The 13,437-nt window shown below is 39.5% G+C and overlaps 1 protein-coding gene across 1 annotated transcript; it reads left to right on the top strand.

Moving 5' to 3' along the window:
* Positions 1 to 5,773: 5,773 nt before the first annotated feature.
* On the top strand, positions 5,774 to 6,721 carry LOC116908991 (olfactory receptor 139). The gene has a single exon (XM_032912460.1). The coding sequence runs from the start codon at positions 5,774 to 5,776 to the stop codon at positions 6,719 to 6,721; it is 948 nt and encodes a 315-aa protein (XP_032768351.1).
* The last annotated feature ends 6,716 nt before the right edge of the window (positions 6,722 to 13,437 follow it).

Here is a 13,437-nt window from a genome sequence, read left to right as displayed (position 1 = left end):
CACCCTAGAAAAAGCAAGAAAGTAATCGTGTTTCAACAAGCCCAAAAGAAGATACCAACACAAACATAATTCTGCCTCTAACAACAAAAACAGCAGCAAGCAACAATCACTTTTCCTAAATATCTCTTAACATCAGTGGACTCGATTCCCCAACAAAAAGACACAGACTAACAGAAAGGATATGTAAAGAGGACCCAGAATTTTGCTGCATACAGGAAACACACTTCAGTGACAAAGAGAGACACTACCTCAGAGTAAAAGTCTTGGGGGGCTGGGGATTTAGCTCAGTGGTAGAGCGCTTACCTAGGAAGCGCAAGGCCCTGGGTTCGGTCCCCAGCTCCGAAAAAAAGAACCAAAAAAAAAAAGTCTTGGAAAGTTCAGGAATTCAAAGCACACACCTAAACTTAGTAAAAGCAATATAGAGCAAACCAGTAGCCAAGAGCAAACTAAATGGAGAGAAACTTGAAGCATCCCACTAAAATCGCTCTATCCCTACTTATTCAATTTAGTACTCAAAGTGCTAGCCAGAGCAAGTAGACAACAAAAGGAGGCCAAGGGATACAAATTGTAAAGGAAGAAGTCAAAATATTACTATTTGCAGATGATATGATAGTATATTTAAGTGACCCCAAAAATTCCACCAGAGAACTCCTTTTAAAAATTATTTTTCTTGGATATTTTATGTATTTACATTTCAAATGTTTTCTTTTCCCCCTCTCCCATACCCCTCCCCCTCCCTCTGCTTCTATGAGGATGCTCCCACTTCCACCCATCCACTACCAACTCAATGCCCTGGCATTCCCCTTCATTGGTGAAATGAGCCTTCACAGGACAAAGGGCTTTTCCTCCTATTGATGCGGATAGTGCCATCATCTGCTACATATGCTTCTGATGCCATGGGTCCCTCCATGTGTACTCATCGGTTGGTGGTTTAGTCCCTGGGAGCTCTGGGGTGTTTGGTTGGTTGATACTGTTCTTCCTGTGGGGTTGCAAACTTCCTTCAGTCTTTTCTCTAACTTCTCCATTGGGGTCCCCTTGTTCAGTCCAAGCTGCAACCATCCTCATCTGTAACAGTAGGGCTCTGGGAGAGCCTTTCAGGAGACAGCTAACTCAGGCTGCTGTCAGTATGTACCTTTTGGCATCCCCAGTAGTGACTGGGTTTGGTGCTGAATGTGGGATCAATTCCCATGTGTGGCAGTCTCTGGATGGTCTTTCTTTCAGTCTTTGCTCCACACTTCTTCTCTGTATTTCCCTTGTGAGTAATTTGCTCCCCCTTTTAAGAGGGACTGAAGCATCTACTTTGGACTTTCTTCTTCTTGATCTTCATGTGGTCTGTAAATTGTGTCTTGGGTTCTGAGCTTTTGGCCTAATATCCACTTATCAGTGAGTTCATATCTCTAAAACTGCAAACATCGTGGAGTAACACATGCACAAATACTAGTGGATAGAATAGCCACAATTCCAAACACGCAAGTATTAATCATTGTGAAGGATAGTTTCTTTAGTGAGGTGTGAAAGCTATATTTATCTGTAAGGATAAGATTTAGAGTGCAGTTAGGAGTCATTCTGGATTGGAAAAGAGGCAGACAATAGGCTCTCCCCTAATACCGATGACTTCATTAACTTTGGGTAGTTGGATAGGTTTCAAGCACCAGGAAAGGTTTCCTTTCTATTGATCAGGCTTTACTGCCAAGATATGAATACCACTATTGCATCTTTGGGGATATATTACCATCCTCATCATTACTGTGGTTTATATGTATTGTGGTTGTGTAAACCCATTGGTTCTTTTCTTTCCTTGGAATCTTCTGGTGCTATGAAAGTTCTTTCTTTGTGGCGAGAATTTAAAATGGCATCACAAATTTGTACAACTGGCAGGTGAGTTGTGTGTATGTGGTGTGTGTGTGTGTGTGTGTGTGTGTGTGTGTGTGTGTGTTGTTCATGTGTGCTTATGTGTGTGAGTACATATGTGGATACCAGAAGTTAATGGCTAGTATCTTCCTTGACTCTTCTCTATTTTATTGAGGCAGAGTCTCTTACTGAACCTGGAACTCCCTGACTGGTCTAGTATAGCTAGTCAAATGTACTCCGGAAGTCTCTGTTTCTGCCTCCTAAACACTGACATTTAGGCAGGCTACCATATCATTTTAACTTTTACTTGAATAGTGGGGATTCAAATTCAGGTTCTTATGCTTGCTTAGTAAGTGCTTTATCCATGGAGTCAACTTTTAAGCCTTGACAGTTAATGTTATTATAAAATACATTTATGCATGGACTCCAGTACTTACAGTTCAAGGAATTTTCCAGAGAGGATTGAAGACAGAAAACAACATAAAGAATTGCATATACATATTTACTAAAACCGATTTGTAATGGCTAAAATCTAGAAATAACCCAAATGTTCATCAATGGTAAAGAACCATACATAACATATAATAGGTAAAAAGCTGAACAAATTATTAGATCTGCATAATAGGAGAGCTTTTCAGTGAAGAATGAATTTTAGCACACTAGTATCTCTACCCATATTTGTTTTCTGCTTTTCATGTACCATGGTCTGAAAATACTACATGAAATGTTCCAGAAATGACCAATTTGTAAGTTTTAAATAATTTTTGTTGTAGCATATTGTAGTAATTATTTTATTTTATTGTTAGTTATGATAGTTAATCTCATTTATGAATTGAACTATTTCATATATGTATATGGTGAAATTGTGCTATATTTATATATGTTTGGACTGCACACAGTGGCAGGTAACCCCTGGAGTTTTTAAAATATTTTCATCATAAATAAGGTGGACAGCTGTATAACCAATTCACACAAATATCAAAAGGATTATATTTATTGAAATCATTAATTTATAATAAGCATGCCTAGAATCTAGGAAGAAGATTCAGTGGCTAAAGAGTTTGTCACACAAGCAAGAGGACTTGAAATCAAATACTCAAGAACCCACCTAAGTGCTACTGGGTCCAGTACCACTTGTTTGTAATCCTAGTGTTCCCATAACAGGAAGGAGAATGTTTGGAAGTTCATAGGCCAGCTATCCTAATGTATGGAGCTGTAAACAAGAGGGCTTGACTCAAAGGAGATAAAAGGCAAGTCTTCAAGTCTGACACTTGAAGTTGTCTTCTGATCTCCATGTGTGTACTGGGGAATACTTGCACTCACATGCATGGAAGTGTGTGCACATTGCATGAATCTATTTATGTCATCGTAAAAGTCCAAACCCTAGGGATAGAAGCTAGATAAGATATTGCCAAGGGCTATAGTACGGCAAGGATGTTAATTACAAGGAATCACTTGTGAGCCATAAGGAATCACTGAAGCATGTTCCATATCGGGGAAGTGCTAGATAGAATGTCCCTTACAGCACATTCTATCCAACTCATAAACTGTATGACTCATGCCAACAGTCAAAAATTATACCTTAAATATGTGAAAACTAAATGAGACTATTTATGGGTTTCAGTGATCATCTGAAGTCCAGGCTGAGCTCCAACCATGAATATATTTGGTGGACTCAGCAGGTCAATGAAAGCTTTTAAGATGATATTCTCCTGTTTACAACATGTTGGTATTTTCCTCCACTTTGGAATGAGTAGAAGATTGTGATGATGTCAGGAATAGAATGTTGTTTTGGTGGTGGAGAGAAACCCTTGTGGTCTGAGGTTGTTCTCTTCTGGCTCCTTTGAAATCCTTGAGGAATTATATTTTTATAGAGTCTCTTGGTGCTAGTTAGCTCCCAAAAGGAGAGAACACCAAGACATAGTCTCAGCTTTTTATGAGAGCTGTGAACATTGACAACCTTTGGTCAGCTTAGAAGTTACTCAACTCTCTGTAAGAACCAGAAACACATCAGGTGCTACAGGGAGGTAAGTGTCTTATGGTCCTCCACACCATCCCAGTGATCCTATTTTCTTTCCTTCTCAAGTAAGGATGTGGGAACGGACATCCATGAACTGTCGAGGTGTGAGAAAAGTATCAGGTAATGATAGACTTAGAAAGTGGCTGTGATGATGAGTCTTTCCACTCAGTGACTGGGAGGGAATGGAAAATCCATACATAGACATATGTATCTATATGTATGGCAGGGACCTTGAGAGTCAGCAGCAGTTGGGAGAAAAAGAGTAAAGTGTCTGTTCAGAACAAACTCTGACATGTGTGATCTTGCAAGTTTTGTGAGCTTCACCTTTCTCAAAGGTAGTCAATGATTCTTGTAGAAAAGGGCACAATGTTGGTGATGGGATTGGCGACCCATTACCATGATAAAAAAAATACTCTTTATCTGGAGTTGTGAGCTTTGAATGGTGCATCCTGTGCTGCTGGCCACATACTGGAATGATCATGTTAACTGCCTATGATGCCATAGGAGAGAAAACTCAACTGAAGACTGGGATGTGTAAGGCGAATTTCCTTGAAGACATGGATCAATAACTAAGGATTGAGTCCAAAGGGATTTTTTTTTATCTGTGGAGGGGATAGTACTTTTGACAGAAAAAAGTTACAGAGAGAAAGAGTTCCAGTATAGGCAAGGATCCAGAAGCAGAGAAACTCAAAGAAATTGCTTTGGAACTATGCTCTGTAGTCACAACCAAAGGGCTTTTGACTTCTTGTCTCTGTCCATCCACTTTGGACTTATCTTCATATGTGGTGAGTGGAAGGAAGCCAGTGAAATAACCTGTAGGACCTCAATTCTCTCTTTGCCTTCAAAAAACTCCCGTTCTTCCTTTACATAGATACACAATAATCATGTGTCCTCATAATACTTAGTATCAACTCTATTTTTTTAGTTGCTCAGCAAAGGACCTTGGGGTCATCCTTTCAAATGTATCTCACAAGTCATAACCAATCCACTAGTTCCACTGTAAGCATGGTCCTTAACATTCAACCAATAATTACTAATGAAGATAGTGGATGGGATCCTGATTTCTTAGAAGAGTTATATGGATGCTAATACGGAAAGTTTTAGAATACTACTCCTCTCTTTATTATATACAGAGCCATATAAAAAGCCTCAGTAGAACACATGCCAAAGTAATACAATGTAAACATTTGAGATTGGTGCTAGACAGTCCTTAGTTTGTGTTAGTTCTTGGAAATGTTAGGACCCAAGGGTTTGTAAAATCTTTGTAAGCACCAGTGTCCTGATTACACAGAGACACAGTAGTGCATAGAATTTAATGAAAATAAATAAAAACAATACAGTATGTCTAAATGTTATTTTTTAAAATGCCAATCATAGTTCTACTCTTTCACTTCTGCGTATTTCTGTACTTTGAATCATTTCTTGCTCTCCTCCTTTCTCAAATTCTTTATACCTTTTTGAGTTCATGAAAACTTTTTTATTACTCTTTTATCTTGTGTTGCTATGATCCCCATGGTGTGTTTTGCAGAACCTCATATACTCACCAGTCAGTGAGAGTTGCTAGTCAGTTGCTATAGACTGATACAAATGTCACAGGCATTGTAGTATTAAAATACTTGCATACTATGTAAATAGCCACTCAACCAACCCCCTTTCCCAGTATTCTCTGGTTTTCTCCTTGAACCAGGAGCTAAAAAGGTTGATTATTTGGTCAGCAGGAGCCTTCAGAAGGCTGCAGGATACCTGTAAAGTAGACAGATACCATTTTAATCGGTAGGTGTTCTGCACAGACCATACCGGCACCGTGTAGATGCTGACGACACGTTCACATGTGCCTCTTTCATTCACTATTTGTGAGATCTAACTCTTCCTCCCTTGCCCTCCAGCTCATAGCAGTGGCCTATGGAGCCAGGAGCCTGGGGAAACAGGACAGCTGTCACCGAATTCATCCTTCTTGGATTAACAGGAAATGTAAGACTGCACTCTATTCTTTTTGTTGTCTTTTTCTTTGCCTATATTGTCACAGTTGGGGGTAACTTCAGCATTTTGGCTGCCATCTTTGTGGAACCCAAGCTCCACACTCCTATGTACTACTTCTTGGGGAATCTATCTCTGTTGGACATCGGATGCATCAGTGTCACTGTTCCCCCAATGCTGGTGTGTCTCCTGGCTCACGAGTGCAGAATTCCCTACACTGCCTGTATATCACAGCTCTTTTTTTTCCACCTCCTGGCAGGTGTGGACTGTCATCTCTTGACAGCCATGGCCTATGATCGCTACCTGGCCATCTGCCAGCCCCTCACCTACAGCACCCGCATGAGCCGTGAAGTGCAGGGCACATTGGTGGGTATTTGCTGCACTGTCTCCTTCATTAATGCTCTGACTCACACAGTGGCTGTGTCTGTGCTGGACTTCTGCGGCCCTAATGTGGTCAACCACTTCTACTGTGACCTCCCACCCCTTTTCCAGCTCTCCTGCTCCAGCATCTACCTCAACGGGCAGCTGCTTTTTGTGGGAGCCACTTTCATGGGAGTAGTCCCTATGATACTGATCTCAGTGTCCTATGCCCATGTTACAGCTGCAGTACTAAAGATCCGCTCCACAGAGGGGAGGAAGAAAGCATTTTCTACATGTGGCTCCCACCTCACTGTGGTCTGTATCTTTTATGGAACTGGCTTCTTTAGTTACATGCGTCTGGGTTCCGTCTCAGCCTCAGACAAGGACAAGGGCATTGGGATCCTCAATACTATCCTCAGCCCTATGTTAAACCCACTCATCTACAGCCTCCGAAACCCGGATGTACAGGGTGCCCTGAAGAGGGTGCTGACAGGAAAGAGGCATCCAGTGTGAGAACACAGAACAAGGGTATCAAATATCCAGCCATCCTTACATATGCCCTTGGCATTCTCACACTGGAAGCTCAAGTGCACAGTTGGAGGAATTCTTCAGAAGTGGGTTAGATAGTACTGGTCAGAGCAGATTATAGTTTGGACTGGGAGAATGTTAGACAAAGACCATGTGAATTATAAATAGAAACTATATTAAGTACAGTGGAAAGAAAATTATAACATGAATAGTGAACAGATGAACTTTTTGTGTATTTTTACTGCTTAAATGACTTTTACTTAAGATGGTAATAAATAAAACAACTGTTTGGCCTCCTTATATATAATCTATGTTTGTACTAATGTATTTTTTAAATGAATCCATGTTCAAAGAAATAGGTCAAGGGTGATTGATATCTGAGAAGCAGTTAGACAATCCTGTCATCACATTTGCCAGAACAACGTTATTAGAACCCTTCTTTCCCAACCACTCTTGCTTCCTAAGTAACTCATGAACGAGACCAACACAACTGCTGGTGTATGAGAATGTGCAAAAATGACACATTTCTGTCCTATGAAAAGCAGCATTAAGAATTAGTAGTACTTATTTTTAATGGAGAAAAGGAATCTGAGGAAATTTCCCAACCAAATGGCTTTCAATCAAACTGCATCTACCACACCTTCCAAAGCCAACTATCTAATGGGTTCTGCACTTGGCTTGAATCCTTTGCACCCACACTTAAAAATATTTTTACTAAGTCTTTGAGAATTCCACACAATGTATTTTGGTCATATTCACCCCCTGTCCCAACTCTTTCCATACTTACCCTCTCTTTCCTAACTTCCCTATCCACCTAACTTTGAGTGCTCTTGTTTTATTTTCTACTCATCAAGTCCAGTTTGTGTTGCTGAACTAGACTTGGGAATGGCCCTGAAGTGTGCTGGACCTACCAGGTCAGTCCCACCAGTGATAAAACAGAGCGGATTCTCTCTCTTTCACAAACTACCAACTGCCAATAGCACCCCCTCAGCTAGTGGGGAGATTTGTGCTTACCCTACCTCCATATGCAGGCTGGAATTTTGTATAACTTGAATTTATGCAGGTCTTATTCATTGGTGCCACAATCACTGTCAGTTAATATGCACAGCTGTCCTACTGTGTATGGAAAACTGCCCACTGGTGCAATAGTGTTGCAAACCAACCAAATTCTATTGTGGGCTATATAAGTTGGTAGACATTCCTAGTGTTAAGTAGGCCAAGAACATGGTTAGATAGTACATAGAACTTAGGAGAGAACCTAATACTATTATTCTGCTAAGTGGACATAGTGCTAAGAGGTAGAGAGATGGATCAGTGGTTAAGAAGAACACTTGCTGTTCTGGAGAGGACTCAGGTTCTATTCCCAGCACCTACACAGTGGTCAATAACTATCCATAATTCCAGCTCCAGAGGACCTGAAACCCCCTTCTGTTCTCCATGGGCATTGTATGCATGTGGCACACAGATATACATGTAGGTAGAACATCTCTACAAATATAAATGAGCAAATATTTAAATAGACATAGTATTAAGTGACTTCTAATGATTTATTGCTCTAACCATCAATTATTGCACATCTTAATCCTCATTTGGAAGGCTTCTTTTTGCAGCAGACAGCAAGTAATCTGCCTTACTTTTGTATTCTTGCACATATGTGTCTTCACAGCCTGTCTTGAGCTGTCTTATCAGGGCTTTTGCAATAGCCCCTGAGACTGGTGCTACCGAACACTGGTTCACTGCTGTTACTCACTGTTAAAGAGATTAAAAAGGTTATAATAAGGACAGAAATTATAAACATATCATCTTGCTGTGCTATGTTTCCCCATCTTATTTTATTCTCCAAAGGCTATTGATTTCTTTCTGTCATCTAACATCCAGACTTTTGTGTGATGTGGAAGATCTCCTTTCTTTGATGCCACTCCACCCAATCTTCATTTCTCAACCACAATCTTCCAGAAGTGACTCTTATGATTTCCTTTGCTTGTAGGATGGCTCACATAGAAAGATACCACGTTAATAATTTCTGAATGTATTGTAGATTTTTCTCTTTCCAAGAAAATGCTGTGACTTTGAAGGTTAGAATCTAAATCTCACATCAAAGTGTGCCCTCCAAACATCCAGAAGAATGCTGGGAGATAGTTGAATTTCATGCACTTTGTAGGTTAACTGACATTGGGAAGTATGACTTAAGAAAAGAAATTTGTTTTTTTTAAACGCGGGATGTCTGTGAAACTTAAACAACTTGATGTTTTAAAAGTATCTTAATGGGCCCAATATCAGAGAAAAATAAAGGCATAAAGGGATTAAAATTTGTATTAAATTTATTTATATATATGTGTGCATGTGTCCACATGTGCCACGATTCATGTGTGGAGCTGGAAGATTCCTTGTGAACATTGGTTCTCTCCTTCTACCATGTGGGTTCCATGGATAGATGGATAGAACTTAGGTCTCTGTGTTGGAGGAAAGTGATTTTTACCAACTGAGTCATCTTTAAAAATTGTTTATTAGATTTCATCTGTGTTTACATTCCTTTCTCCCTTTCCTCCATCCAATTCCTTCTGTGTTGTCCCCTTTCTCTGTTCCCTCTTAATATTATAATTTATTTTTCTTTAACTATTATTGTTACACATACATATAAGAATAAATCCATAAATATAACATTCTGTGTCCATTTAGTTATGCTTATATGTATATTTTTAGGGTTGACCAGTTGGTACTGGATAACCAAGTAGGGATCATTTCTGGAAAAAACTGGTTCTTCCTCCCTCAGCAGGCATTAATTGCCTGTAGTTCCTCATTTAGGTTTGGGGACTTGTGAGATTTCTTTTATCTGTGCTGGTATGTCAACTGGTGAGATCAGTATGCAGGTCTTGTTTAGGTAACCATATTGCTGCAAGTTCACAGGTGCAGCTTTCTTGTCATAGAAAAGGCATAGTTTTGCAGCAGATGTGATCCAACTAGGCCTACTTGAAGGGCCCGAAAGGATTTTCTTAGAAAGAAAATGTCTACTGAAGCAATAAAAGCAACTGTGTAATTAGGCATAATAGGGACAAGATTCTTGACTTTGGACATAGATAAATTAAAAAATATTTTAATATATTATTTAAGAATTTCACACATGTATACATGTATTTTGATGATATCTACTTATAGCTCCCAGCTCTTCCTTCTGCCACATTTCACATTTGATGATAGCTACTAACTCTCCCAACTTCAGGTATTCTATCATTCAACACACACACACACACACACACACACACACACACACACACACACACAAATTAAATTAGTTCTTGTATGTTCATCGTTATAGTGGATCACGCCTTGGAAGATGGGTAATGTACTAGGGATCACAGGCTAGAAGAAACTAACCCTATCCCAGTAAGCTTCAACTACCTTAGCTAGGGATGGAGCTTCATGAGCCCCTCTGCAAACCATGCTGGACTTTTGAGTCTCTTCTCTTTATGCAGATCTTGAGTAGGCAACCAGAGATGCTGTGAGTTCATGAGTACAGTAACACTATAATGTCCAGAAGACACTATTTTTCAGTATTCTTCCCCAGCCTTAGGCTCTTACTGTCTTTCCACCTCTTCTGAGAGCTACACTAACTTATGGGTTTAAAGATCAGTGTTGAGAAGGCAATTTGATACCATGTAACAAAATACTAGTAGTAGGCTCTCCCTAACCCTGAGTTTTTTGTTAGATCTACAGTACCAGATATGAATTTCAATCTATCAAATAGGTCTTGAATAATAAATCAGAAAGTGTTTGGTGACCTCCATAACCTCTGAATTCAAAGGCCATAACTTTTTTTTATTAATGCCATACCATTCTAGGCCAGTTGTTATTGTAGCTTTCAGGGTTTATAGCTGGTTAAGAACTGTTGATGACTTTTCTCTCCAAGTACCATGTATACAGCATGCATAATAATGGGAAATGACCACACTAGTGAGGTAACATAATGGTAGTGAAGAAGCACAATAATCATAAATTATCATAAGATAGGATAGTAGTTATGAATAGTAAGGTGGGATAAGATTGATTATAATAGCAAAGTGGGATAATATTAATAAATCATTATTATAGGGAAGTGTCATAAAAATGAGTCATTATAATAGTGAGGTGTATAGTAATAAATACATGGGCTTAACAGTGTTGTAGGCCCACAATGATAAATGAATGCGAGCAATAATGAGAGGATAATGATAATGGATAATCATAAGTTAAGACAGATTATTTTTGTCTCTCCAGTTCTCATTCTAATATAAATAGTTTTGAATTTTGCTATACTAACAAGACATAGGTGTTTCAAGTAAATAATTTGAATAAAATATATATTTTGTCTAAAAAGAAGAGTTTTACACATTGACTTGAGAAGATTAAAAGGAATACTGCTAAATTCAGAAAGTGACAGAAATTTAACAAACCTACAACTGAAAAATATCCTGGGGAACACCCCTTTAAGTCCAGCATTTGCTTCTGAGTCCACCACCACTGCCTCCTTGCCTGCATCTAGTAGACCACTGAAGAACCAAAAATTAACAGTCATACTGTTGAGAGCTTCAGAGATACAAAGGCAGTGAATATGAATAGAGAAAGCTTTCAAAAAGAGACCCAAATTTCAACTCAACCTTACTTAGTTTATCCTAAAAATCTTAGGCTTATTATTTACCTACTGCATGATAAGTGCTTAGACCCACACAGGCTGCAACACAAGGAAGAAAGATAGGACTACAGGAAATTAAACATACAGAAAACGATATTAAGAACTATGTGAACCCACTAACTATTCCCATACAGTGGATCTGTGATGGGTAGAGTCTAGTTTTGGGGAATAGTCAGCTTGACAGATGTTCAGATTGGAGGAGCATATAGCGAGCCAGGCAGAGATGTGGAGGCCTGGGAGGTAGCAGCAACCGTAACAAAGAAGAGAGCTTAAGAAGGTATTGGAATGTCAGTTAGAAGCTGCCTAGCTTTGTTCTTTGACTTTATGTTTATAGGATTGGGGACTGGATAAAGCTACTGGGGTCCTTCAGACTTCAGAACTTTAGTTGGTACCTGCATATGCTCATCCATTTTAGAATATAAATGTAAGGGAAAGTCATTGTGGATATAGCTTCTTCCCTGTGGCAGGGGGTTAGCTGAGAGACTCAGGTCCCTGATGCCCTAACTCAGCACTGGATGAGGAGTTGGGAGAAGTGAGTGCTGGATGAACACTTCTTCTCACTGCTCATATGACACTGAGTAGGTTAGTTCTATGGCTTTAGTTTTCTCAACTATGAAGTAGGATTCATAATGAGTCCTTCAACTGATCATTTAGTGGATTCAATGATGAGTGGTCTACTCATTATTGAATTGATGTTTGGGGTAACATAGAGGTGAAGAAGGTTCCATTGGCTTTTGAGTTAAGAGAGTAACTCTTATTTAAAGATTCTATGATCTCTTTCTCTAATGAGGATCAGGGCAGAGATTTAACCAGGAAACTTCACTCCGCAGATCCCTCTTCAGCCATCTTAGAGAGTGCTATGGGCTTTGTACTATTCTTAACTTCATTTCATTGACTGAACCGAAGGTTTGGGTATATAGAAATTTGCCACCCATCTGACAGACACAAAGGAGGGAGAATACCAATCTCCCGAGTCTTCAGCCCTAGCATAATGTGATGTATCAGACAAGTACAGATTAATTGAAAAGTTTCACTAACTTCTGCTTCACAAGGCCTCGGGGGTATCCATCCAGCAATGGTCCCCACAGAGACAGTCAGAGTAAGGGCTGGGGGTTGAAGCCCTGAAAGTTTGCAAGCAGAGTACTCTAATTAGTTCCCAGGCGAGGGTTCCAGATACTATGGCCCAGGGGTTGAGGGAAGTTTCGATGTCTTCTGCATCTCTGCTAATAAGGCCAGAGGGAAGAAACACCCAGAAAAGATTTACTTTCTTTTTGGTTGTTAGGCTTCAGGAAACAAGTTCCTCAGAGAGTAGAGAGGCCAATTAGCCTCTGGTAGTTACAGTAGTCATTAGCAAGACTCATTAGCCACACTGTGGGTGGAGGGGAGAGGTGCCTGTTCTATGTGTGTACGGAAATGTAACGAAACCCTCTATTTTGTATTAATGTGCTAATCAAGTTTATTAAAAATATTTAAGAAATAAAGCCACCCAGGCTTAAGCCAACTTCCTTGCTGTTATAAGGCACTGTGCTTCTTCCTTTTTGGGGGGTGGAGTGGGGTGTGGTCATTGGTGTTACATCTTCCTCCTTAAGTCACATGCACAAATGTTGGTTTGCTATGTCTTCTTGTGATCACAGTCTGTATTTTCTGTATTTGTCATCCAATAGATGTATCATGATTTCCTTACACAGCCCTACCTCAACCCTTCCTGTGCTTCATAGAGTCTTGGCACAATGCTGATTTTCATGTGAGAGAGACCATGTACTGTTTTTCTTTCTGAACTTGGATTATTTTACCAAACAGATATTTTCTAGTTTATTTTTCCTCTGAAAATATTTCAATTATTTCTGAACTTGACAAATTATTAACTGGACATATTGTAGCACTCTTCTATCAACTTGGTGTGAGAAGGATGCTTTCCTATTCCTAGATAAACCTTTGAAATTGTCAGAATCTACAACACAGTATGAACCAATAATTCACTTGCTGCTTTAGTTTATACTTCTTTATAAGTAAGACTAAGAGACTATTCCTA

Source organism: Rattus rattus, chromosome 9 (assembly GCF_011064425.1).
Source record: "Rattus rattus isolate New Zealand chromosome 9, Rrattus_CSIRO_v1, whole genome shotgun sequence".
In the NCBI taxonomy this organism is placed as follows: Eukaryota; Metazoa; Chordata; class Mammalia; order Rodentia; family Muridae; genus Rattus; species Rattus rattus.
The sequence above is the reverse complement of the archived record's forward strand: the minus strand, read 5'-3'. Positions and strand labels throughout refer to the sequence as shown.